Here is a 27,484-nt window from a genome sequence, read left to right on the forward strand (position 1 = left end):
TTACAGAAAAGAAAGTCAAATTTATTTAATGAAAAACTACAATTAATAAAAATTAGCAAATACACACACAAAAAAACAGCAGCACTATGTAATGAATCACAAAGGGGAAAAGCAGTGGTCCAAGACCACTCAAGATGGCTTGTCAGTTAGAGGAAAAAAACGCACGCACGCGCACACACACACTCACACACACCCACACACGCAAAAACAAAAAACCCCAATATTCTTCAGCAATACAATCAATCTACAACAAACACAAAACTCAGAATTATTTTACAATGCTTCCTTTCTTAATACAAAAGGTGCCCATCTTGGGTGTATATATATATTTTTTCAGTGGTTTACTGTTGACTTATTTTTTAAATATATTAGTGTTACTACATGCAACTGTTTCCTGTATTTAATAGCCTTTCTTTTTATTTACCTTCATGTGTCTAGCTTCCACCTACCAAGAGTTTCAGGTTGGCAGGCAGATGGGTGCCTTATTTTCTGTGAAATTGAATGAAACAGTTTAAACACTGGCCAGAAAAATGTTTGATTGCCATTTCAACACATAGAAATAGTTACATTGATGCCTAAATTGCCATTTTCTGCAAAAAGCTGTGCAATGCTGGTGTCAAAGACTAGGCAGTCACTATTCATGATGGCTGTTGCAATTCCCTCATGAATAGACCGAGGAGTTGCTTCCCAAGTCAATCGCCGCCTATGACCATTTAACTCAAGTCGGTAAGCAAAATTTTCAGCTTGCTTGCGTGTTCCTATCAGCTGTACAATTGCAAAGAACTGCTGGTGACCATCGTATTTTTCCTGTTTCTCCAAAACTAACATGAAGTGAAAGCCAAAACAGGACTGCATCATCACCCAGTCAACAGCACCAGGAAGATTAATGTCTGTAGCAAGGAAAACTATATCCTCTCCCTGTAGGGTGGTAATGGATTTATGCTGATGCATCAGATGGGGCATTACAGCATCCAAAGAGCCTTGCCATTTACAGGAAGCACCAGGGCACGGACAGGAATAAGGCCTAAACTCACAGAGCTCTTCGTGGTCTGCTTTTTCTGTGTGTGGCAGAGTTATTTCACATCCAGAAGAGGCATATTTACAAGGGAAAAGTACTGAATTGGCCACTTTTTCCATAGCCAAGTTGCGAATGGATCCCAACGGGCCTCGGCAAGTTGGACAACATGTGAGCTTTGGGCGACAGTTGCTACAAACAAGATGGCCACTCTGACACTGGAGAATGGGTGGTAACACATAGTCAAAGCAGACCGGACACTCAAAAAGACTCGCCAAGTCATTGTTGGATGCAGTTGTGCCAGTCAGGGCAGGCACCCTCTGGGATGGTGGACACTTTGAGGTACCAGTAGGTAATGCTGTAGCAGTCTGACGGCTCATTTCTGTAATAAAAAAAATAAATAAAAATAAAAGAAGGCAGGAGAAAAACAATTACAACTATAACTTATTTTATGAATAATGTTTATATGCCAGAAATACTTTGTAAGTTTCACGCAAAATTTACTGTGAGCAAAAGATAAAGGAAAATAGCATTAAAAAACAGCATACAAAAAAAAACCACATATTACATACACTAAATGGGCATACTGATTAGGAGCTATACACTGGGTAAGCCTTCTTTTCTAACTGTTCCAGAACACCCTTTAAAAAAAAGTGCTAAAAATCATCTCTGGATGGACTACATGGATTAAGATATGCTAATAGAAACCGAACCATAAACAACTGAGAGATACGGTTTGGAGTGGACTCTGCTCCCTCTCTGAGTCCCTTACTGTCTGTCTCTTTCTGATTCCAAGTCAGCTGCTGATAGCTACAGGAAGTTATAGCTAAGTCCTATATACAGTGGGCCCTCCATATCCACAGGTTCTGCACCCAAGGATTTAGCCAATCATGGACTAAAAATATTCGGGGTAAAAAAATAAAAAATACAAATAAAAATACAAATAATACAAACACAAAAAATATTTTAAAGTAATACAGTATAACAACTGTTTGCATAGCATTTACGTAGTATTAGGTTATTATAAGTAATCTAGAGATGATCTACAGCTGCCGTCCCCAATCCCCAGGCTACAACCCCGTACCAGGCTGCACATCACCACCTGACCTCTACACCCGCACCCCACCCCTATCCATGGGAAAAGCTGTCTTCCGTGAAACTGGTCTCTGGTGCCAAGAAGGTTGGGGACTGCTGATTTAAAGTACACAGGAGATGTTCATAGGTTATATGCAAATACTATGCCACTTTACATCAGGGACTTGAGCATCCTCAGATTTTGATATCTGAGTGGTGGAGGGGATCCTGGGACAAATCTCCCAAGGATACGAATGGACAAACGTAGTTCAAATGCCAATGGACCGTGAGAGAGTATCAACTTGGATTAATTTTTCCTAATAGTGAACAATAGCTGCTCTAGGTATATTTTGGGAACATGGGGGAGAGGGTAACAAGGAGAAAGTCCTGCTGCCATCATCCATCTTTTAACAAGTCTCCCTGCAAAAAGTTATCATCAGTTAAGTATTAATCTTGTTTTCTACTGATCAGTGCTCACCTCAAAAGTGAGGGAAGATGGGAGGGCAATCCTCAAATAAAACCTTTTAGTCTGGTATTTTGAGAAAGTACATCATTCTATTCTACTTCCATTCTACAATATAAATCAGATCTAATGTACGAAAGTGAGAAAGATGGGGCAAAGAGAAGAATAAAGATAAAAACGCAGAGACATGTACAACATTGGGGAGGGGGCTGGAATCAGCAGGCAAAGAATTCCTTGCACCCTGAGGTTCACCAGTGTTGCAGAAACATTCATCAGAATAATAAAGGTAACTAACAAGTCAGGCTGAATAAACAAAACAAGCACCTTTTCCCAGGAATCTACCTTTGCTGGGATGCTGCAGGCCACTACTTGTCTTGGAGGCCACAAAAGATCAGTCAGTCTGTTGATATCCTAAGAGTGTACTTCTAGTAACTATACTAAGCTACATCTACAAAATTAAAGCTTCAAATTTAAAGTTTCTCTCAATTGTAGCCATTACTCTCTGTTGCAAATAACTTTAAAAACAATGTTGGTTGCAAATATGACCAAGTAAACGCAATTTGGGTTCTAAGAACACAAATCAACTCTCATCATATGAAGCCCTGTGTAACCTAGGTGTTCTGTCCCCTGACAAAAGGACCTGTAATCCAGTTTCCCCCTGAGTACAGTCTTTGTGTATAGGATGAGCCGTTTTAGGTCACTTGTAAAGCAACGGGTTAGCATTGCCAAAACACCGTCTGTACGCTGCATGCGGCTTCGTAGTCCAGTTTATACTGCTCACTTAAAGTGACCAACATAACTAGAAAGGGGTTCCTTGAGACCAAAATAGTATTTTAAAAAACCAATGCCTTTCGAATTACTAAACCAAAACAGCTAATCACATCAAAGGGCAGTTTTATTTAACATAGTACACCTACTGAGCAAGAAAAACACTGTTGTTCAATTTCTTGACCTAGCAAAATAGTTACACATTTATTATCAATAGTTCAGGCTAACATTACAATATATCTTTATTTTTCAAACTCTGTAGAAAGCATATTTTTAACTCCTATTCAGAGTGTTAAAAACAAGTGAAATGTGGCTGTTTCTTGTGAATGGTGATACTATTGGCTGGCAACTGCTAAAACCTCTAAAATCTCCAAAGGTGGAATTCCGGTCCATTTTGGAAGAGAAACGGAATCCCAACCACACAAGCACCAAGGACAACCCTGTAGAAGTCACGACAGAACCTGAAGTTTGATTTAACAGAGAAAAGTGCAGCAGCACAAATGAAAACATCGCGCACACCAGACGAGGAACTCAACTACGCCGCACCATGCCCTGAGCCAGGCGGGCGGCACTGACTTACGCCCGGCGCCCGCACCTTCCCTCCGCCCGCCCCAGCGGCCCGGGTGCAGGCGCAGGGCCGGGCCGGGCCTCCCGGCGCGGGAAGGCGGCGGCGCATCGCCTCCTCCGGCAGCGGGACGGCCGAGGCAGGCCCGCGGGCACCCGCCGCCACGCACGCTCGCGCCTCGGGTCGGCTCCACACGCCACCGGACGGCGAACCAAGGCTTTCCGTCCCAGGAGGCAGCCGCACCGCCCGCGAGCTCGAACTCGGCCGCGTCTCCGAAAACGGGGCCGCGGCTGAGCTCAGACCCTCCGGACGGACGCACCGGCCGGCCCCTGCCGGACCAGGCGAGGCCGCGGCGGGTAGGGCGCCGGCTCCGGAGCTGCGGAGGGGTTCCGCCCTCGGAGAGCTGTGCCGCGCCGGCTCCCGCCGCCTCCTCGCGCGGGCCCTCGTGGCGCGGGGGGGGGGGGGGGGGGGGGCCTCGTGGGCCGGGCCGCGAGGGGCGGGGCCGCGCCCGCAAGCCCCGCCTACCCCGGCTCGGCAGCTCGAGGCCAGACAGGGCAGCTGTGGCCGGCGCCACCCGGCTGTGGACTCACCCACCCGCACGACATCTTGCCCTCCCTCAGCAATTCCAGTTTAAAGTTAGGTTGTGTTTCAATCTGAAAAATGAGTGCTCTTCTGTGCGTGCATTATACTCTCCATGTTAATCGTGCGAACTCTAAATTTTTAGAGTAAAAGCATTCTCCCTAATTCATTCAGTAACTATTTACCAGGAGTAAACTACCATATTTCCTCAATTCTAGCTCACTTCTCCATTTCTATCCTTTTCAGCTCCACATTGTAAACTCCCCCACCCCCTGCAAAAAGGCTTTGCAGTAAGGGTAAGAAACACACTTAAGCCATATGAAACTCCTACTTCAAGCTCCTATGAGACTATATATTCTCTTCCTACTCTGGGAAAGCCATCTTAAATGGCCTCATTAAACTTAAGAGTAGTAGCTTGTTTTGCTTTTAAACAAGCATTACCCTTGCCCCAATAAAGTCCTGGGCCTCAGATTTGCATTGCATCAGCTAGTGCATTCAGAAGCATAACCTGTCATTACATCATACTTAGTGCAGCCTTTAAACACAGCAAGAGCTGGTAGTGAGGAATGAATCCAACATAGTAGATTGATTGTAGATTACATACACACTTTCAGCAGCAAATTTTAACTCTAATTATTTTCCTACCTTAATAGTGTATTCAACCACCTCAACCTCATTTTAATAGTAGGCCATATTAAACAGCAGTAGGAACACAAAGAAATATAACTGAAAACAGGCACAGTATACCAATATAAATAATTACTACCTTTATTTTTATTTTCTAGTATCTACTTATTCAAGACAGGTCTTAGGTTTCTAGAGCAGGGAACTTCAAATATTTTAAGCAGAGAAATTCTTCCAAACAAAATTGAGAGAAAACAAAAACACATAAAACAAGTAAAGGGGATGGCTGATTATCTTCAAGCAAAAGATATCTCCACTCTGGGAGGCCCAGGCGGGCAGATTGCTCAAGGTCAGGAGTTCGAAACCAGCCTGAGCAAGAGGGAGACCCCGTCTCTACTATAAATAGAAAGAAATTAATTGGCCAACTAATATATATAGAAAAAATAAGCCGGGCATGGTGGCGCATGCCTGTAGTCCCAGCTACTCGGGAAGCTGAGGCAGAAGGATCGCTTGAGCCCAGGAGTTTGAGGTTGCTGTGAGCTAGGCTGACGACATGGCACTTACTCTAGCCTGGGCAACAAAGGGAGACTGTCTCAAAAAAAAAAAAAAAAAAGATATCTCACTGTCTGTCAAACTCCAAAAAGACCTGTACAGAGCCTTATAGCACAGTCTGAAAATCACCGGATCTATGGACAGAACCCTCTACTGAACAACTGAGTGCTGAGTCACAGCAGTAAAACTGGAAGCTTTCTGAAGTCATCTAGACTTGGGATTCAAACTCAGGCTCCACTACTTGCTTGGCTGTAAAACTGGACTATATCGAGCCTTAAATGGTTTTTGTCTGGATTAAGTGAGATGGATAATTTATGTATATCATAGGTGGTACATATTCAAGAATATTTAAGTATTTACCTGAGACCTGAACTAGAGACTTGTAAAGGTGATCAAATATGTCTACCAAAGATCAACCACCATTTAACTAATTTTTAGCACAATAAACCTTAATTTTTTCCTAAGTACAATATTTATTTACACTGATTTTACAAAGATGAAAATTTCACAAAAACTACATTAAGATAATTAGAATCCAAGATTACCAAAAATCCAAAACTTAGCAAGAGTGTACTATTATCTACACTTCCTAAAGCCTGTATCTCAATCCCAGTTTAGTAATAAAGTTTAAACAGATGTTAATCTAAATAAAAACTTTTTTTTTAAGAGATGGGGTCTCACTACGCTGCCCAAGCTGGTCTCAAACTCCTAGGCTCAAGACATCCTCCTGCCTCAGCCTCCCAAGTAGCTGGGACTACAGGCACACACCACTGCACCTGGCTAAATCAAAACATTTTAGAATCAGCCTTTAATGTTGTGTTGGTAATTTCACAGCAATTAACCACTGCTTTACCACATGAACATACATAGAGTAGAAAGAAGTAGAGGGACAAAATTTCATTCTTAATTCACGTGGCAATCTTTGTTTTCTTCTATCAATACTTACAAAATCAAAGTTTAAAATACAGAAATGTAGTCAGATATGGGGAAAGGATGACAATATATTGTAAGGCAAGTTACAAACAAAACATAGATGGGGGAGGGGAGATGAGAAATAAGGAAGACTACGTACCAAAAAAAAACCAATGACTATCTGTGTTAGGATACGGGTGATTTTTAGCTGTATTTCTTTTTAAAGGGACAATAAAGAAACTGCTTTATAAAGATCTGCCTAAATAAGAACTCTGAAAACAGTCAAAATGAGAAAAAAAAGCAAAACATATACATTCTTAATTTAAAAAGATAGAATGCAGCTATCACTAACGCTCCTTTACTTGCCCAAAAATCATTCTTAGAAAATATGTAATGTAAAAATATAATCACAGGTTATCAGGTTACAAATTTGCTCTTTGCAGCATTAAGAATGTGAGTTAAATAAAACTTCATTCAAAACATTTAGGGTTTTTCTCATTCAAGGAAGTTTCCTACGTTTTTTTAAATTTTGATAGGTAAGTTAGGATATCAAACATTGCTTCTATTTTAAGATTTACTGGCTTCTCACACACTGACCAAACAAATTAAGACAAATCTCTCACAAATTCAACAGCTGAAAATCCCAAAAGTTAAAAATCAAACGTTATAAAACAATAAATGAGGACAAATTAAACCACCTATTTTTAGTTTACCGAACCACAGCAAGGAGTTAAAACGATTTTTCAAGTTGTATGTTCTTCCTTAAAATTCCATTTTTCCTAAAGATAATTCTGAAAACTTTGTAGCTACAGAAGTTATATAGGTCTAGTAAGATTATCTGAAGTAGGGAAAACCCAGGAAAGAGACCTGACAGAAAGCTGCTGTAAAAACAGAATGAGTGCCATTCTGTACTAGCGTTTAAAAAAAAAAAAAAAAAAAAAAAACAGAATGAGCATTTTCAGAAGGGGAAAGGCTCATCCTAATGCCTAAGAGACTTGCCCAAAGTGGCCTCTGTTCCTAGAATCTGTGCGACAGATTGCAGAACTGGGGTGGAGGACTGAAAAAAAAATAGAAGTTACAAAGATGACGACAAAGTAAATGGAGAGTAAAAGCAAATCTTAACTCAAACGTGTAAAAAGGAAAGAAGAGTTGCTTTTTTACATGATAAATCACTGCATTTTGAGGCTTCCACTTCAGCTAAAAATTAGCATATAATGAATCAGAATCTATTAGGAACTATGCTAGACACTAAAATATGATTAATAAAATGTAAAGTAGGAATGAGATGCCTGTGAGATGTCTAGAGGAGCCATCAAAAAAAGCATCTGGAGACCAGGCATGATGGAGGTGGCTCATGCCTGTAATCCTAGCACAGGGGGAGGCCGAGGCATGAGGATCTCTTGAGCTCAGGAGTTCAAGACCAGCCTGAGCCCTGAGCAAGAGCAAGACCTCATCTCTAGAAAAAACAGAAAAAAATCTAGCCGGGCATGGTGGTGCACGCTTACACGTGTAGTTCCAACTACCTGGGAGGCTGAGGCAGGAGGATTGCTTGAGTCCAGGAGTTGGAGGCTGCAATGAGCTGTGATGACATCACTGCACTCTAGTCAGGGAAACAGGGCAAAAAAATTTATTTTTTAAAAAGCAGCTGATAAACAAGAGTTAGGAGTGGATTTTGAGACTAGTATGCCATTTGGAGTCACAGAAGAGCTTGCCTAAAATAAGAAAAAAAGAAATCTGAACATTTAAAGATTTATGGTTTCATTAAAGTAAGAGGTAGCAGTAGCCCCTAGACTGCAATAGATCTCAAAAACTTTTATTGTGCTCACTAATCATCTAGGGAGCTTGTTAAAATGCACATTCTGATTTTGTAGGTCTAAACCCAGGCCTGAGATTCTGCATTTTTAACAAGCTCCCAGGTGTGTCAGCTAATGGTGGTTCATACCAAGGCCCACACTGAGTAACAAGAGGCCCAAAGAGCTGAGAAAGAACAAGGTGAGAGAAAACCAGGGGCAGGAAGTAGTATCTCTTGTTTGTTTGTTTGTTTTTAAATAAAATTTGTACCCCAAAAAAGGAAGTAGTATCTCAAGGGATGATCCCTTGGTGTCTGCAGGGGACTGGCTTCTCCTACTACAGATGACAAAATCTGCAGGTGTTTATCCACTCAAGTCCCCTATATCAAACGGGGTAATGCAGTTGGCAGTACATATATGGATACATAGGGCCAACTGCTTATAAAAACACACATGTACATCAATATTAGAATGAGTTTTATTTTTATTATATTCTTCAGGGCATATGTATTATTCCTATAATTAGAAAAAAAAAGTAGTGAAGAAAAAAGCAACAAGCAGACATGCTTAACCATGCAATTACAGTACTCACGAACTCTTCAGAGTTTAATGAAGAAATCAAACCAATCAAATGATAAATAAAAATAAGTCATTTAGAAATGTCAAAGGATTAAAGTGACTCTATTTAAATATAGAACTAATACTATACTGTGGGAATAATTACAAATTACAATGTAAATGCCGTAAACCTTGGCAAATGTGGTACTGTTATTTTAATATTTATCTCCTGGCACATAACTCCCAAACCCAGTGTCTTTTGAATGCCAATGAGATGACTGAGGGTTGGAGGATTCTGGACAGCCTCAGGATGGGAGCTGGTTGCCAGGCGAACCAACCTAGGTCATTGAAGGGTTGGAACTTTTGGTGCCACCCTGACTACTCCAGGGAGGGAGGAGGGGCTCGAGGTTGAGCTGATCGCCAAATGCCAATGATTTAATCAACCATACTTACATAACTTCCATAAAACCCCAGAAGGACAGAGTTCAGAGAGTTTCTAGAGTGCAGATTATGTGGAGGTGCTTCGAGGGTGTAGGCCCAGAGAGGGCATGGAAAGAAGCTCACACCCCTTCCCATATACCTTACCCATCCAACATCTGGCTGTTACCTGTATCCTTTACAATATCCTTTCTCATGCATGAGTAAAGTAAATAAAGTGTTTCCTTGAGTTCTGTGAGCCGTCCTAGCAAATTACTGAAACTGAGGAGGGGATCCCGGGAATCCCAATTTATAGCCAGTTGGTCAGAAGTACAGGTTGTAACCTGGATTTTGCTACTTGGCATCTGAATTAGGGGTCAATCTTGAGGCACTGAGTCCTTAACCTGTGGGATCCAACTCCAGGGAGATAAGTGTCAGAACTGAATTACAGATACCCAGTTGGTGACAGCTAGAGAACTGCTTGGTGTGTGGTGGGGGAGGGAATCTCCACACATTTGATGTCAGAAGTGTTCTGTGTTGTGTTGAGGGTAGGGTAGGAGAAAACTGCTTTTTCCTACCAGATACAGCAAGGTACAAATAACTATATGAACAGTAAAAGAGTGGTATGGTAAGAAGTAGCAGAAGCGATGGCGCAGTCCCCTGGACTGGCAATATAGAGGTGACTGGTAATCTCACTTTGAAAATGTGGCTGGGATAGAAGTCATATTAAAAGTTTGGGGGCTCATTCCTATAATCCTATCACTCTGGGAGGCCTACGCAGGAGATCAGATCACTTGAACTCCAGGAGTTCAAGACCAGCCTGAGCAAGAGTGAGACCCCATCTCTACTAAAAATAGAAAAAATTAGCCGGGCATGGTGGCACATGCCTGTAGTCCCAGCTACTCAGGAGGCTGAGGCAGGAGGATTGCTTGAGCCCAGGAGTCTGAGGTTGCTGTGAGCTAGGCTGACAGCCATGGCACTCTAGCCAGGGCAACAAGAGTGAGATTCTGTCTCAGAAAAAAAAAAGAATGAAAAGTAGTGGCCAGGGGCCAGGCAAGGTGGCTCACACCTGTTATCCTAGGACTCTGAGAGGCCAAGATGGGAGAATCACCTGAGGTCAGGAGTTTGAGACCTGCCTGAGCAAGAACAAGACCCCTGTCTCTACTAAAAAAATAGAAAACAAATTAGCCGGGAAACTAAAAATAGAAAAAACTAGCCTGGCATGGTAGCACACACTTAGTGATGCTGGTGAAAATTAATTTTTATTTTTAATCCTTTGCAGGTAACCTTTTGATGTACACTAAAGCACTTTTCAAAATACATAGATATCCTCAATCTTCAACGACAGACTTTGATGACAAGAATGGCTGCTTCCCTTTCCTTTCCCTTAAGTTGGAATAGCCACCTAAATTCTGATTGCATTACTTTTTTAAAAAAAAAAATTGGTTTTTTTTGTTTGTTTGTTTGGTTTTTTTTGTTTGTTTTTTTTTTCATAACACGTCGGGGTAAGTAAAAAAAATTGTTTATGCGCCATGCAGCCTCAAGGTTTGGTGTAGCCCCGGGAACAGGGACGGACAACTGCATTACTCTTGTAATTCCTTCACCGCTCTGTAAGTTTTCAAGTTTAATTTTCAAGTCTCTCATTGCAGCCTGACTACTGGTTGCTGGTTTTGTTCTTGCTGCTATATAATTTCAATGGGTTCTAGGGTCAGCTAGTTAAATACTGAGTCAAAGTAAAGACTTTCCTCCATTCTCACTAATGCCCTAAACATTTATTAAGCACCTAATATATGCCAAGTATTGTCCTCAATGGTTTGCCTATGCTCTCATTTAACATTTTCAATGATGATGCAAGTTAGCATTTATCCCCACCTTACAGATAATAAAACAGATTTCAAAGATAAACTAAACATTTCAGATCACAGAACTGATAAGAAATGGAAGCTGGAGCTATCTGATCAGGGAAGACTTACTTATAAAGGAGTAGGAGGTAGTAAAAGGCATCCTATCCTAGGCAAAGAAAACAAACATATCAGAAATTTTAGACTTGGAAAAGATCTTAAAGGAGATATGCTTTGTATATTTTCTAATTTAACTCAAAAAACTAATTTTTTTCTGGATTTAAATCTAGTAAGATTCAAAACAAAAATGAACATTTTTAATTAAACTATCTTTTGTTTTTCCCTCTCAATACCAGTTTCGATGACCAGAGAGATCACTAATGTAGCCAAGGGAGATCAAAAGAGGAGGAGGGTGATACCTATTAAGTCCTAAACTAATAGGAGTCCTTTCCTGATCACAAGACCAGACCACTCTTCTTACTGTCATCGTATTATCTCTTACCATTTGAAATTCTCTCGTAGACTATTAAAACTTATTAATCTGTTTTCTCCTCTTCCTGGCTCCCACACCACACCAATTTTTCACTAAAACTTTTTGGTATCAGAAACCCTACACACCACCGGTTGGCAAACTATAGCCTACAGGCCCATAGGCCACAGGCCATTTCACAGGTCAGCTGCCTGTTTTTGCTAATAGTATTACTGAAACACGATTAAGCCCATTCATATTTACATACTGTCTCTGCTTTCAAGCTACAAGGGCAGAAGCTGGTTAGCTGACCCTATGACTTCCAAATTCTTTAAGTCTAATTGGCCCTTTAAGAAAGTTTGTCTTTATTGGTTAACACTTTTAAAAATTATTCGGAACCCTTTGAGCTTTTACTTATGTGATTTATATGTATTGATGTTTACCATATTAGAAACTCAAGCCAAGGAATTAAAAATTTTTTAAATTACCAGTACATTTTACATAGCATGTACAATAAACCCATTACTTGTTAAATGTTTATGAAAATAACTATTTTCCATAACACAGTGTCGATATTTTACATTTTTGCGAATCTCTTTGATGTCTGATTTAAGAAAATATAGTTGGATTCGTATTATCTGCTTCTGCATTTAATCTATTGTAATACCACATGTCACATAGCCTCTGTGAAACTCCACTGTACTCTCATTTCACGTTATGAAAAGTTTTGACCCTCAAACATCTTGAGAACTCCTGGGATCCCTGAACCACACTTTGAGAACTTTTGCCCTAGAATATTAACTTAATGAGAATAGACCCTGATTGTTTTGCTCACCCTTGTGTCCCCAGCACCTAGGACAGTACCTACCATAGACCAGGTACTAAAAAATCTCTGGAAGGAACAAATAAATCAAGTACAACAGCATGAAGGATTCCAAGTAGATGAATAGCTTGCACACAACTAGAAATCACTCATCCTCGATAATCCCTACAAGTAGAAAATATTTATTGCTTTGTAGGACCTTATAAAGAACTCACAAATGAAACTTAAAATTCACTTTAAAATAGCACTCTGGTAAAGTAAATCATTTTATCAACATAAAACGTCGTAACTTCTAAAAAAACGGATGTATTTCCAGGCCAATTCTCTAACTTTCAAAATATTTCTTATGTTTGTGACAGAGCTCCATAACCCACCAACTCCTGGATAGTAATTTCATTTGTTAATAACATACCTCAAGAATGTAGCTATGTATATAATGAATTTGGCTATAAGCTTAAACCTGAATTCCTACTTTAGTTATTACTTTTATACTAGGCAGAATTACAATCTCCTAGATCTCAACCTTCTCATTTGTGAAACATGAGAACTACCACCAACAACAGATTTTTGGACATTAACTGAAATCAAGTAATGGGAACATTCAGTATATTGCTGAGAAGTGATTTAGTGTTATTTAAGAGCCACACCAGAAACCCTGCACCAAGTCACTAAATTAAAAAACCTGGATTACACATTAGGAACAAACTGAAAACTGTTGTTTCTACCTGCTGTGTTCATTGTTATAACCTTCATTTGAGATTTCCTCTGAAAACTGATAAAGGTCACAAGGTTTGCCATTAAAGAAGCCAAATTAACTGGGCACCTTCCACCACTGCAAGGCACCGTGCCAGCAACAGCATACGCACTATCTATTCCTAAAGTGTGCTTTATCCCATTTTACAAATGATGACAGATAAAGATCAGAAAAATTAAAAGTAAGAACAGAGCCAGATTGTCTGCTTTGTCTCTAACACTCATATTCTCTTAAACAACCCTAAAAAACACTCTGTTCAACCTGGTACAGAATATTTAATTTAGCATCCAACACATCTTTTCAATGTTTTTAAAAATTTGTCCAGAAAACCCAAAATTCCCTTAAATTCTTTAAATTAAACCTTTATTTTCTATCAAAGAGGTAGATTCTGATATCAATAAGTTTGTCATTAAACCATTAGACATGAAATCAAAGCAAAGTACCAAGGAGTTGTAAGAGCAGAGAAATTAAGAGCAACAGAACCAGGTGAAAAGTCAAATAGGCTTTTTCAACCTTTTTATTTCATACCACGTTACTATATTTTTAAAACAGTGTTAAAATTTCTTAGCAACACACTTGAAATTATTTAAACTATCAGTCATGATTACAACACAATCAATCACTATTGTGACATTACCAAGTCTCAGTGTCCAAATAAAGTATCCAGTTATTTTTGTCCAAGTTTGAATACAACTATTTACTGCCTTAATTATATTCTCTCAGGATACAAAATTCTCAAACATTCCAATACAAGCTTGCTCTTTTACTCCATCTTGGCATTAAACTATGCTTCTTTAAACTTTAGGAAATACACTGTACCTAGTTCTACCCTGTAACATAAAACCCACTCAACTGCACATTCCATCTGACAAGACCATAGGTAGACAGACAGATACACACACATACACACACACACACACCACAAAAATATACTCAGAACATAAATCTTACAGCAGATCAAAGTCAGCAGTAACCTATAAAGAGTTAGTTACGCTAAACATAAAAGAGCATACTGCTAGAAAGACAGAAGAAATTAAAGAAACTGGGCAAAAAGTCACTTTATACAGTCTAATATATTTTCTGACTGATGGCTTTTTACTAGTAAAAGTAATGGAATTTATGGGAAAGAAATGCCATATTAAAAACATTAATGGAGCCTTATTAAAACTAAATTATTCCTCATTCGTATAGTGGTAAGTAAACTAAAATCTATATTCAGCTGAAATAGTTATGATCTGTCTACATAAGCATTACCTCTAAAACTCTAGCCAAACCATTTTAGTTATTTCAACAAAGGAAGCAGGGCACAGCGGCATACAACTGCAATCCCAGAACTTTGGGAGGCTGAGGTGTGAGAATCACAGAGGATTCCTTGAGGCCAGGAGTTTAAGACCAGCTTGGGCAACATGGCAAGACCCCATCTCTTAAAAAAAAAAAGTAAAAATTAGCTGGGCATGGTGGCACACACCTGTAGTCTCAGCTACTTAGGTGACTGAGGTAGGAGATTGATTAAGCCCAGGAATTTGAGGCTGTAATGAGCCATGATTATGACAGTGCACTCTTGGACAACAGAGCCAAGATTCTGTCTCTTAAAAAAAAAAAAAAAACACCACATGAATTAACAACTTACACTCATTTTCCATTTTCCTCAAATTCACAAGGAGTTCACATTTCTCAATAAGAATTTAATGTTTCATCTTACTGTTTTTAATAATCTAAAAAACAGTATTAGCACATTCTGAATCTACTGTTAGCCATGTAATTAAATGCTCCGTTTACATTTATGGTCACATTGGTTCCAACCTGGTACTTACAGTACTCGAATTATGGCAGGCTTTAGAGAAAAGCTGAGGTGGATCTAATACACAAATGATGCATCTGTGTAAGCACTTATATATGTCAGTGAAAAACTACATCACATGCTGACCACATGACAAGACAATTAAGTAAGCTTAACTCAAAAAGAACCTGCATGGTAACAGTCAATTCCGTAAGCGCTGTTTCTAAACCTTAATTTTGTAGACAGTATCCAACATTCTAGTAAGCCAGTAGTTTAAATTTCAATGATTTTGTAGTTTTGTTTGTATTTAATTTGCAAGTTTTGAGCTGTCAGCAACATTTGACAGAGTTTTTTTGTTTTTTGTTTGTTTTTTTTTGAGACAGAGTCTCACTTTGCTGCCCAGGCTAGAGTGAGTGCCGTGGCATCAGCCCTAGCTCACAGCAACCTCAAACTCCTGGGCTCAAGCAATCCTCCTGCCTCAGCCTCCCGAGTAACTGGGACTACAGGCATGCGCCACCATGCCCAGCTAATTTTTTCTATATATATTAGTTGGCCAATTAATTTCTTTCTATTTATAGTAGAGACGGGGTCTCGCTCTTGCTCAGGTTGGTTTCGAACTCCTGAACTCAAACGATCCCCCCCCTCGGCCTCCCAGAGAGCTAGGATTACAGGCGTGAGCCACCGCGCCAGGCCCATTTGACAGAGTTGGTAGATCACTGGCTCCTCCCTAATAAACTTTGTTCACTGACTTTGCACACCTTGGCCTTTCTATCTCACCAGTCACCCCTTCTCAGCTTCCTCTGATTCCTCCTCTTTTCCTCAAACTCCTGAAATTGAACTTGCCTATGAATTATGGCAATATCCTCCTAACCAGTTTCCTTGTTTCCATCCCTGTCTCCTACCCTCACCCACTATGTTACTTTCTTATCTACACTGGTGACTTTGGTGATTCCCAATCAGTCTCATAGTTTTAAAATCCATCCAAATGCCTATCAAGTTTAAAAAAAAAAAACAAAAAAACTCTCCATAATCCCAGCACTTTGGGAGGCCAAGGTGGATCACTTCAGGCCAGGAGTTCAAGGTTATGGTGAGCTATGATCCCTTGTGCCACTCCACTGTAACCTAGGCAACAGAGCAAGACCCTGTCTCAAAAAAATAAAGAAAAGGAAGAGAAGGAAGGGAGAAAGAAAGAAGAGGAAAAAGGAAAGAAGAAAGGGAGGAGGGAAAGAAAGAAAGAAAAAAAAGAAAGGAAAGAAAGGAAGAAAGTGCTATAATCCTAGCACTCTGGGAGGCTGATGCAGGAGGATTACTTGAGGTCAGAAGTTGAGACCAGGCTAAGCAAGGTTGAGACCCCATCTCAACTAAAAATAGAAAAATTAGCCGGGCATAGTAGCGCATGCCTGTAGTCTCAGTTACCCAGGAGGCTGAGGCAGGAGGATCCCTTGAGCCCAGGAATTTGAGGTTGCTGTGAGCTAGGCTGACACCATGGCACTCTAGCCTAGGCAACAGAAGGAGACTGTCTCAAAAAAATAAAAAAAATTATATCAGATAATGTAAATCTCTGTTCTATACCCTCCACTGGCTACCCACCCAGATTAAAAGCTAAAATCCTAAAAATAGCCGGGCGCGGTGGCTCACGCCTGTAATCCTAGCACTCTGGGAGGCTGAGGCGGGCGGATTGCTCGAGGTCAGGAGTTCGAAACCAGCCTGAGCAAGAGCGAGACCCCGTCTCTACTATAAATAGAGAGAAATTAATTGGCCAACTAATATATATATAAAATTAGCCGGGCATGGTGGTGCATGCCTACAGTCCCAGCTACTCAGAAGGCTGAGGCAGGAGGATTGCTTGAGCCCAGGAGTTTGAGGTTGCTGTGAGCGAGGCTGACGCCACGGCACTCACTCTAGCCTGGGCAACAAGCGAGACTCTGTCTCAAAAAAAAAAAAAAAATCCTAAAAATAGCCCTTCCGGCCCTACACAATATGCTGATGTGTTCCCATTACTCTTTGACTTTATCTCCTACTTCTTTTCCCCTCACTCAACTGCACTGATTTCCTTGTTCCATGAAAAGGTAGGTTGCTCCTGTGGGTCTGTACCTTAAAAACACTTTTCTCCCTCATAGCCATATAGCTAACTCCTTAACCTTCAAATATTTGCTTAAATGTTACTTTCTCAATGAGGCCCACCCTGTTCCCTCTATTCAAATAGCAATTAGCACCCCCCAATCACTCTTCCACTATGCACTCTGAAATTTTTGCCCACTACTCTTCCTCATCCCTTTCCTCCTGTCTTCCTAATCTCTACTTTTTCCCCCATAGAATATAGTGTCACTTCCTATTTTTTGTTTGTTATAGATCCCAGCACCCTCACCTGGAAGATAGGATTTTTGTCTGACTCAATGAAGTATCCCAAATGCTTAAAAATACAATGCCTGACACACACTACAGGCTCACTATGTTAGATGAATAAATAAATTAGAAAGCAAAAGAGCTTTGTACTTCAAGCAGCAACATCCAAAGTTAGAAAGCAACAGCGCAATGCTTTTAAAATTCTCAAACAAAATGATTATATCCAAGAATTCTATACCCAACCAAATTATACTAAAAGTACTGAGGGCAGAATGATGATGCAAGATTTCAAAACATTATCTCGAGTGGATATGTTCTCAGGAAGCTCCTGGTGGACAAGCTCTTCAAATACAAAGGAATGAACCAAGAAAGAACAGAACAGGAATTACAATAAACAAAAAACTAAATCCAGCAGAAAGGTAAAGGCAATACTAAGAACAAGAAAGGTAAAGGCAATACTAAGAATGACAACTTTACACTAGAGGAAGAAGGCAACCTAACTTAAGGCATCCAAGCAATTTGACTGAACTTTTAGACAAGTGGCAAAGAAGGTCGGGTAGCATTAGCAGTAAGCACATAGAAAACAAAGTTTAAAAAAAAAAAAAGGCATTAGCTACAAAGAGTACAAATTAAATGATGCAGGAAAAAAAGTAATCCCAGCACATGGCTCAAATTGTGAATAACTTTTATAGTCATAATAATGCAAACACAAAATTGCAAAGTTACTAAATTAGGAGAGTGTAGGAATGAGAAAGGTATGCACATGCGATGGGGCAGGAAGAAGAGTTAAGTTCGTACCAGAAAATCAATAAAGAAAGCCAAAAACTGAAATCTAAAAGTAACAATAGAAGCATATATTTAGAGACAAAGGTAAATGTAAAAATAGTCAGCTAAAAGAGGTAAAATCAGTTGCCTCTGGAAAAGAGGCATCTGGAGAAGAGTAGGGGCAGGGAGGGAGTTTTGTTTTTAAACAAACCTTGTAGAACTGTTTTGATTCTGAACTATATGTGGATATAAAAAAGGAAAAAAGTTAAAAATATGGTATGAGAAATGTAAGACTGCATGCTTCAATAAGGAAATGACATATAAGTTTGTTTTCAAAGATTTGATTCCAAGTATTGGCAAAGAAACTGACTCTCCTACACCTTTGGGAATGTCCACTGTGAAAGCCTCTCACACAATTTGGCAGTTTCTATCAAAACTTAAAGCACGTATACTCTGAACCAGCAGTTTTTCTTTCAAGAATCTATCCTCTAATTCACACGTTGGCAAAAGTGTATGTTTGTGTATATGGACGTACATAGCAGTCATGTTTGTAACAGCAAATAAAAAGAGCCCTATCTTGAGAGTTAAATTATAATCCATATTACAGAATACTGTACTACCTTTAAAAATAATAATAATAGTAATAAAATGCATGATGTTGTACACCTGTAGTCCCAGCTACTCGGGAGGCTGAGGCAGGAGGATCCCTTGAACCCAGGAGTTGGAGGATGCAGTGAGCTATAATCATTACCACTGCATTCCAGCCTGGGCAGTGTGAGACCCTGTCTTTAAAAAAAAAAAAAAAAGAGGGAAACTACCAAGAAGTTTTTAATAATCAGATTACTTCATTTAGTTAAACCAATCACTAAAGTAATCTTTTCAAGCAAGAGTCTTTGCAGAGAAGCTAGTGTACACTTACATTCACTGTATTTCACTCTATCGACATCATTAGCTAAGCTTGTCAACGTAACAATAAGAAGCAATGAAAACAAATACAGTGTAATACTTTCTATAAAACTCAAGACTGGCATTAAATTCTTCTAAATTTTTAGGAAAATATTTCTCACTGGCAAGATCTGCTTTTATAAAATAATTAGTTCAGTTCTTCAAGTGCTTTTCTCTCCTACTTTCTTCCATTTGTGCTCATGTTCCCTGTTCAAAAGAAAGTAAACCACTGGTCTGACAGTAGTGGGTCATCAGAATTTATTAACATTAGTGTTGCTAAAGTTAGTATACAACCCCCCACTGCTAAATGACTATCTTAAAAAAAAAAAAAAGCAAACAAAAACCACAAATACGTTCAACATGATTGAACATAACAAAAGGTCTTTGCCTGTATTTATTCTGTTCATAGATGGTCTATACATTAAGCCTAGAGTTCCTGAAGAGTTAAGGAAAAAAATCTATGTAGAAGTACTGGGAAACATGGCTACTCAGCTGGTAACTTTGTCAGGGACAAACTAAGTGATACCTCTGAATCTCACAATGTTGAGTAAAAAAAGTCAAACAGAAATGAGGACACACTGTAGTGTTCCATTCATATAAAACTCAAAATCAGGTAGAATCAATCTATAGTATTAAAAGTCAAGAGGTGTTTTGGGGGAGGGAGCAGTAACTAGGTGGGGAAACAAAGAAATGGACCTCCTGTTCTGGTAATGTTGCATTTCTTGATCCAATAGCGGGTTACAATAGTGTCCTCCCCTTGTATTAATAAAAATATGACATGATTTGAGCACTTTTCTGCATGTATTTATACTAAATGCACATAAAATGGTTACATTTAGGAAAAGAATCACACTGTTCTAGGAATTCTCCTAGAATCTCCTTTAACAGCAGCAATCGGGTGTTATCAGCTAACACTTGACAGCATCTCTCCTCTTTCCCTCTGCTCAGTTCCTCAACCTTTCTCTACTACACCCCTGACCTGTCATAGTCTAGTATTCACTGACTAAATACTCTCAACTGATGGCTTCACCTATGCATCCTTTAGAAAAGACAGCAGACAGAAGCCACCAATACCAGCTACCTTATCTTCCTACCGGCAAGCCTACAAGCTAACTTAGCACTTCACTCCCTCCCTTTAGAAGGAAGAAGTGACCCTGCACTGTCCTCTCCCTTTCTCAGACTTCATACTCCTTCCTTTAATGCTTCTTTCTTGCATCAATCTCTTCCTCTTTGTATTGGTCCCTCTAGCACCCAAACATGCTCCAGTATCTTCCATCTGGCTTCTGCAACACGACATGCCCCTGATTTTCCTTCTTACCTCATCAGATCATTTCAGGTATCTCACAGAAACACTAAGTCCAACATAGCAGAACTCTGAATTTTACCACTAATCTCTCATCGCCCCTCTAATTGCCCCTTCCAGTCTTTTCCATCTTGGTAAATGGTGCCATGATCCACACAGTTGCTCAAGCCACAAACCTAATTTCTTCCTTCCCTCACCTCTCATATCTAATCATCAGCAAGGCATGTTCATTCTGTGTACAAAACATACCTCTAATCCATTCACTTTTCATCTTCACTCCCACCACCTTAATCCAGGTCCAGGTCATTATCAACTATTGCCTTAAAGAAACGGCCTCCTAACCAATCTCCAAAAAGCTAATGCAATCTTAACTTAGTGTATTTTACATTACCCTTTTAACTAAAACCTTTTGGTAGTTTCCTAGTACTCTTAAAATTAACATCCCTTGCTTTGACTCTGAGGGATCTGATCCTTGCCTATGCCTCCCCATCATCCATTTGCTTCAGGAACATTCCTCTCAGACAGAGTCCAAGTTCAAGCCTGCCTCCAGGCCTTTACACCTGGCTGCTCCTTCCAAAGATGCATTTCCAACATTCAACAGGCTAGCTCCTTATCCTTTTACCTCCACCTCAGACAGGTCTCCCTCCTACCCCCATTCTCTACTTCAGCACTTTTGATTCCTTTATAGTACATATCACAGTTTGCACTTCTGTTTACTTCTTTCCTCACTAGAACATAAATGGTAGTATTTAGAGAACTTACTCAACAACTAATTGTTTAAATGATTTAAGCACTTTTTAAGTAGTAGGCAATGTGCTATTGGATGCAAAAGTAGGCAGTATCCGGATCTTAAGGTCACAAACACAACTAATGAGTGATAGAGTCAAGAGACATCCAGGTCTGACTCTTAAGTGCCTGTCCTCTTAACCACTCAATTATACTGCCACTCTAGCATTAGGACATGGGGTGGGGTGAGAGGGAAGCAGCAATACACTTAATAGCTGTTCACTTGTTAATAGAAACTAAGGCTCAGACAGGTTACATAATCTACCCAAAGTAGCACAGACATTTCAGAGATTAAATACAATCATGAACAAAAGCATGGAGATATTGAAGTACAGTGTTCAAGTATCCAGTTTGACTAGGTAGGGCAAAGAAATGCTGGAGAGATAAGGCTGGAAAAGGAGAGTATAAAGATACTAGATATTAACTGAGTACTAACTATGTGCCAGAAAGAGGGCTAAACTCTAGACCAAGACCCAGTTCTCACAGAGATTACAGTCTATTTGGGGAGGCAAACAAGTCAAGAAAAATTACAATTCAGGAGAATACATGTTACAGTGGGGCCAAGCAGAGAGCTTTGGGATAACACAGAGATGACACCCAATTCAATGTGGGTAATTCAGAAAGAGCTTCTCAGACACCTATCTAGGCTGAGATAACAAGAGCTTAACAGGAAGAAAAGGACTTACAAGTACACTGCCCAAAATGGCAGGGGATTAACAAGAGGGGCCAGCTCAGGAGGGGCTCTGTACTTACTAACCATGTCAAGGAAGTTAGGTCTTTATACTGAAGGCTTTTTAAGTCAGGTTCACCTGAAGTGAACCTGACTTAAAAAGTGAGCTTTGGCTCACTTAGGCCAGGCACAGTGGCTCATACCTATAACCCTAGCACCTTGGGAGGGCAAGGCAGAAGAACACTTGAGGCCAAGAGTTTAAGACCAGCCTGAACAATATAGCAAAACCCAACTCTATAAAAATTTAAAAATCAGCCAGGCATGGTGGTACCTGCCTGTAGTCCCAGCTATCAGAGAGACTGAGCCAGGAGGACTGCGTAAGCCCAGGAATTGGAGGTTACAGTGAGCTATGATGACACTACTGCACCCTAACCCAGGCTTGGATTCCATCTCAAAAACTTAAAAAAATGTTGAAGAGAGAAAAGCAATGCCAGCTTCAAGACAGCTAGACAGTAGAAAAAAGAAAATATTTGCTACAGACATATTTGATAAAGAACTGTTATCCAAAATATACAAGGAACTCTTAAAACTCAAGAAAACCACCAACCTGACTAAAAAAAATGAGCCAAAGACCTTAACAGACTCCTCACCAAAGATACAAATACAGATGGCAAGTAGCATATGTAAAAGTGCTCTACCTCATATGTCACCAGGGAAATACAAGTTAAAAATAAGACACCACAAAAAATTTTTTTTTTTTTTTTTTTGAGACAGAGTCTCGCTTGTTGCCCAGGCTAGAGTGAGTGCCGTGGCATCAGCCTAGCTCACAGCAACCTCAAACTCCTGGGCTCAAGCAATCCTGCTGCCTCAGCCTCCCGAGTAGCTGGGACTACAGGCATGTGCCACCATGCCCGGCTAATTTTTATATATATGTATTAGTTGGCCAATTAATTTCTTTCTATTTATAGTAGAGACGGGGTCTCGCTCTTGCTCAGGCTGGTTTCGAACTCCTGACCTTGAGCAATCCGCCCGCCTCAGCCTCCCAAAGTGCTAGGATTACAGGCGTGAGCCACCGCGCCCGGCTAAAAAATTTTTTTAATTAAAAAAAAAATAAGATACCACTATATACCTATTAAGAATAGCCAAAATCCAGAACACTGACAACACCCAATTCTGGCAAGAGTATAGAGCAACAGGAACTCTCATTCCTTGCTGGTGGGAATACAAAATGGTACAGGCACTTTGAAAGACAGCCTGGAAAATTCTTACAAAACTAAACACACTCTTACCATATGATCTAGCAATCACACTCCTTGGTATTTACCCAAAGGAGTTAAAAACTTATGTCCACACAAAAATCTGCACATGGATGTTCAAGCAGCTTTATTTACAATTGCCAAAACTTGAAAGCAACCAAGATGTCCTTCAGAAAGTGAAGGGATAAACCAACTACGGTATATCTAGACAACAGATTATTCAGCACTAAAAAGAAATGAGATGAAGCCATGAAGACATGCAAGAAACTTAAATGCACATTACTAGGTTAAAGAAGCCAATCTAGCCGGGCGCGGTGGCTCACGCCTGTAATCCTAGCACTCTGGGAGGCTGAGGCGGGCGGATTGCTCGAGGTTGGGAGTTCGAAACCAGCCTGAGCAAGACCCCGTCTCTACTAAAAATAGAAAGAAATTAATTGACCAACTAAAAGTATATATACAAAAAAATTAGCCGGGCATGGTGGTACGTGCCTGTAGTCCCAGCTATTTGGGAGGCTGAGGCAGGAGGATCACCTGAGCCCAGGAGTTTGAGGTTGCTGTGAGCTAGGCTGACGCCATGGCACTCACTCTAGCCTGGGCAACAAAGTGAGACTCTGTCTCAAAAAAAAAAAAAAAAGAAGCCAATCTAAAAAGGCTACATAACTGTATGAGTCCAACTACACATATGACATTCGAAAAAGCAAAACTATCAAGATAGTAAAAACATCTATGGTTGGGGGTGACAGGATGAATACATGACAGAGGATCTTTAGGGCAATGAACTATTCATTCATGTTTTCATGTACATCATTATACTTTTTTCCAAACCCATAAAATGTCCAACACCAAGAATAAACAAAATAAACTAGGGACATTGGGTGAAAATGATGTGTCAATGTATGTTCAATTGTAACAAATGTACCACTGTGGTGGGGAATGTTGATAATGGGGAAGATTATGCAAGTGTGCCTAGGGACAAGGGCTATATGACAAATCTCTGCCTTCCACTCAATTTTGCTGTGAACCTAAAGCTGCTTCTAAAGAAGTCTATTAAAAAAAAATCTGCTAAGAAAATATATGCAAGTTTCACTAGCATATAGATAGTAGTAGGTGAGTTAACAAATATGTACTGAGCACTAGATATTGAGGATATGGGTATAACCCCCCTCCCACACACACACAGGCTGAGTTCACACCTATAATCGTAGCACCTTGGAAGGGTGAGGCAGGTGAATCACTTGAGGCCTGGAGTTTGAGACCAGCCTGAGCAACATAGCAAGACCCTGTCTCTACAAAAAATAAAAAATTAGCCAGGTGGATGGTGCATGCCCGTAGTTCCAGCTACTCAGGAGGCTGAGGCAGGAGGATCACTGAGTTGCAGGCATTTGAGGTGGTAGTAAGCCCTGAACAGAGCAAGACTCTCCAAAAAAAAAAAACACCCCACCATTCCTGCTCTTATGCAGATGTTCTAGTAACCCATTGCCAAGGAACTGAAATCATTTTAAGTGCATCACCATTAAGGATACATACTGTAGGCCAGGCGCTGTGGCTCACGCCTGTAATCCTAGCTCTTGGGAGGCCGAGGCGGGCGGATTGCTCAAGGTCAGGAGTTCAAAACCAGCCTGAGCAAGAGCGAGACCCGTCTCTACTATAAATAGAAAGAAATTAATTGGCCAACTGATATATATACAAAAAATTAGCCGGGCATGGTGGCGCATGCCTGTAGTCCCAGCTACTCGGGAGGCTGAGGCAGAAGGATCACTCGAGCCCAGGAGTTTGAGGTTGCTGTGAGCTAGGCTGACGCCACGGCACTCACTCTAGCCTGGACAACAAAGCGAGACTCTGTCTCAAAAAAAAAAAAAAAGGATACATACTGTAAAGAGGAAAATTTCATTCCATGGGGGCGGGGGCGGGGGCGGGGGGGGGGGGTGTCAGGGAAGAGACCTGAGGTTTTCATACAGATTTTATTGAAAATGAAGTCTGTACCCAAAATATCTAGAATTTACAACATTTTTACAAGGTGAATACAGAAATTCCGTAAAAGTCTATAATAGGTCTTGTCTCTTTAAGCAAAGCAACCCCAATCTTTAAAATTGTGTAAATCAACTGCTTTGAAATACAATCAAGCAGTCACCTAAAACTTTGTGAAGCGGTGGGAGTCCCGCCTGTAATCCTAGCATTCTGGGAGGCCCAGGCGGGCAATGCTCAAGGTCAGAAGTTCGAAACCAGCCTGAGCATATTTTCTCTACTAAAAATAGAAAGAAATTAATTGGCCGACTAAAAGTATATAGAAAAAATTAGCCGGGCATGGTGGCACCGTGCCTGTAGTCCCAACTACTCGGGAGGCTGAGGCAGAAGGATTGCTTCAGCCCAGGACTTTGAGGTTGCTGTGAGCTAGGCTGACACCACGGCACTCTAGCCAGGGCAACAGAGTGAGACTTTTGTGTCAAAAAAAAAAAATAGAAAAACTAGCCAGGCATAGTGGTGCCGTGCCTGTAGTCCCAGCTACTTGGGAGGCTGACACAAGAAGATCGTTTAAGCCCAGGAGTTCCAGGTTACAGTAAGCTATGAATAGGCTACTACATTTTGTGTGGGTGACAGAGACCCTGTCTCTAAGAAATAAATAAGAAAAAGAAAGTGAACTGATCCATAAATCTAAACTCACTAAAAAACGACATCAATTTGGTTTTTTTTAATTCCAGACATTAAGATCTATCTATTCAAATCCCCTATCACAGAAATTTCCAAAATGCCATCACCTCAAAAAACCTATCATATAAACCCTTTTCCTTTTTAACAACAAAAAGCACTAAAAGGAAAACCCCAGCATTAAAGATTTATAACTTTGAGTTCACAAATTCTGGACTGTGCACTTCCAACTTATCCATCAAGCCACAATAACACCGTCTAAAGTTTAGTGATTAGACAACAGCCTTAGCAGCACGCATTTATTAAGCACTTACTACTACGGGCTGCCACCGCTCTAAGCTCTTCAACTGTAATCACCTCATCAATTCTCTCAACAGTGCTTGAGGTAGGTACTGTCATTCATTACACCCATTTTGCAGATAAAGAAAATGGAGCACAGAGAGGTTAAATGTCTTGTCCAAGGTCACAAACTAGTGGGGAAGGATTTGACCCAAAGGGGACAGTCTGACTCAGAGCCCATACTCTATAAACATTCGACTGCTTAAAAGAGTTAACAATTTATCCTTGACAGCCGCTTATCAAGGTAAATGTTCAACTGCTAGGAACAGGCGGTCAGATCGCTGTCCTACATCCATGTCCGCAGCCTCTATGACTCTGACAAAACTGCTACACACAACCTGATTTTCCGAACACACAAACTGGACTTTTCTGCATGTCAGAGCAAACAAATTCTTCATCTCTCCAGGAGCAGACAGGCGGCAAGGAAAAACCTACGCATCGCTGTGGCCCAGCTTATCCACATTCCTAAGTTATAAATCTGGGAGAGTCCAGAAAGAACCCCAAACTACCTAGCAAATGTAGTCTCGGAAATGCAAGCTTTGTAACAGAAAGCTGGAGCTTCCCTGGCAGGCCGTTCACGCGCGCTCCTCGCGAACGACACAAACAAGGGAGGCGGCTGCATTCTTCCCACCGCACAATGAAGCCGCAGCCCGGAGCGGGAGCCGAACGCAGCACCGTCGCGGGCGGATCCCGCCGGGGCCAGCCGGGAGCGGAGGCCAAGGCCGGCGCGGGGCGGGCGCGGGGCGGGCGCGGGGCGGGGGCAGGGCCGGCGCGGCCCGCACTCAGCTGACCTCCGCCATGTTGGCCGCACACCCCGGGACCCTCCACAACAAAGGCCGGCACGAGGGCGCGGGGCGCGCCGGCGCCTCCCCCGGCCAGGCCCGCCTCCCGGGTGCGCGGGGCCGGCTGCAGTCCAGCCCTTCCTCCGCCCCCGGCCCGACGGCCCGGGGCCGACCCCCGCCGCCCGCCGCGCCCCGCCGGCCCGGGCGCCAGGGACAGGGGCGCGCCAGCTCGCGGCGGCGGCGGCGGCCGGGGAGGGCGGGGGCGGCGCTCGGCCGGCGGGAGGGCTCGGGCCGAGACAAAGGCGCCGCCGCGCCGGGCCCCGGCGGCGCGACCCGGCCGGCCGCACTCCCGCCCGCCGCCATTACCGGGGCCGGCGCCCTCCTCTCGCGGCGCCCTCACCGCCGCTCCTCCCTCCAAGCCGGGCCCCCTTACCTGTGGGCGGAGAGCGCGCCTCGGACCCCGGCCCTGGCTCAAACGCGCCCCGTCGCCAACAGCCGCCACCGTGGGCAGTGCCACGGCCTCTTCTCCACACCGCGACCGACGGGACACCCTGGGCCGCCGCCGCCGCTCGAGAGCGCGCCCCGCAACGGCCGCCCCGGCTCCCCCCTGGCCGCCGCCGCCGCCGCCGTTTCGCGCGTCCTCGAGCCCGCCGCGCGCTCCC

General features: G+C 41.7%; 1 protein-coding gene across 1 annotated transcript; it reads right to left on the minus strand.

Moving 5' to 3' along the window:
- SIAH1 (siah E3 ubiquitin protein ligase 1) lies at nucleotides 1-27,473 on the minus strand. Its single transcript, XM_012788984.3, has 2 exons — nucleotides 27,256-27,473; nucleotides 1-1,397 (listed from the first exon to the last, which is right to left on the minus strand). Exon 2 carries the CDS (start codon nucleotides 1,393-1,395, stop codon nucleotides 547-549), a length of 849 nt encoding a protein of 282 aa, XP_012644438.1. The 5' UTR covers nucleotides 1,396-1,397; nucleotides 27,256-27,473; the 3' UTR covers nucleotides 1-546.
- Between the last annotated feature and the right edge of the window lie 11 nt (nucleotides 27,474-27,484).

The sequence above is a fragment of the Microcebus murinus genome, chromosome 20 (genome assembly GCF_040939455.1).
Source record: "Microcebus murinus isolate Inina chromosome 20, M.murinus_Inina_mat1.0, whole genome shotgun sequence".
NCBI lineage: Eukaryota > Metazoa > Chordata > Mammalia > Primates > Cheirogaleidae > Microcebus > Microcebus murinus.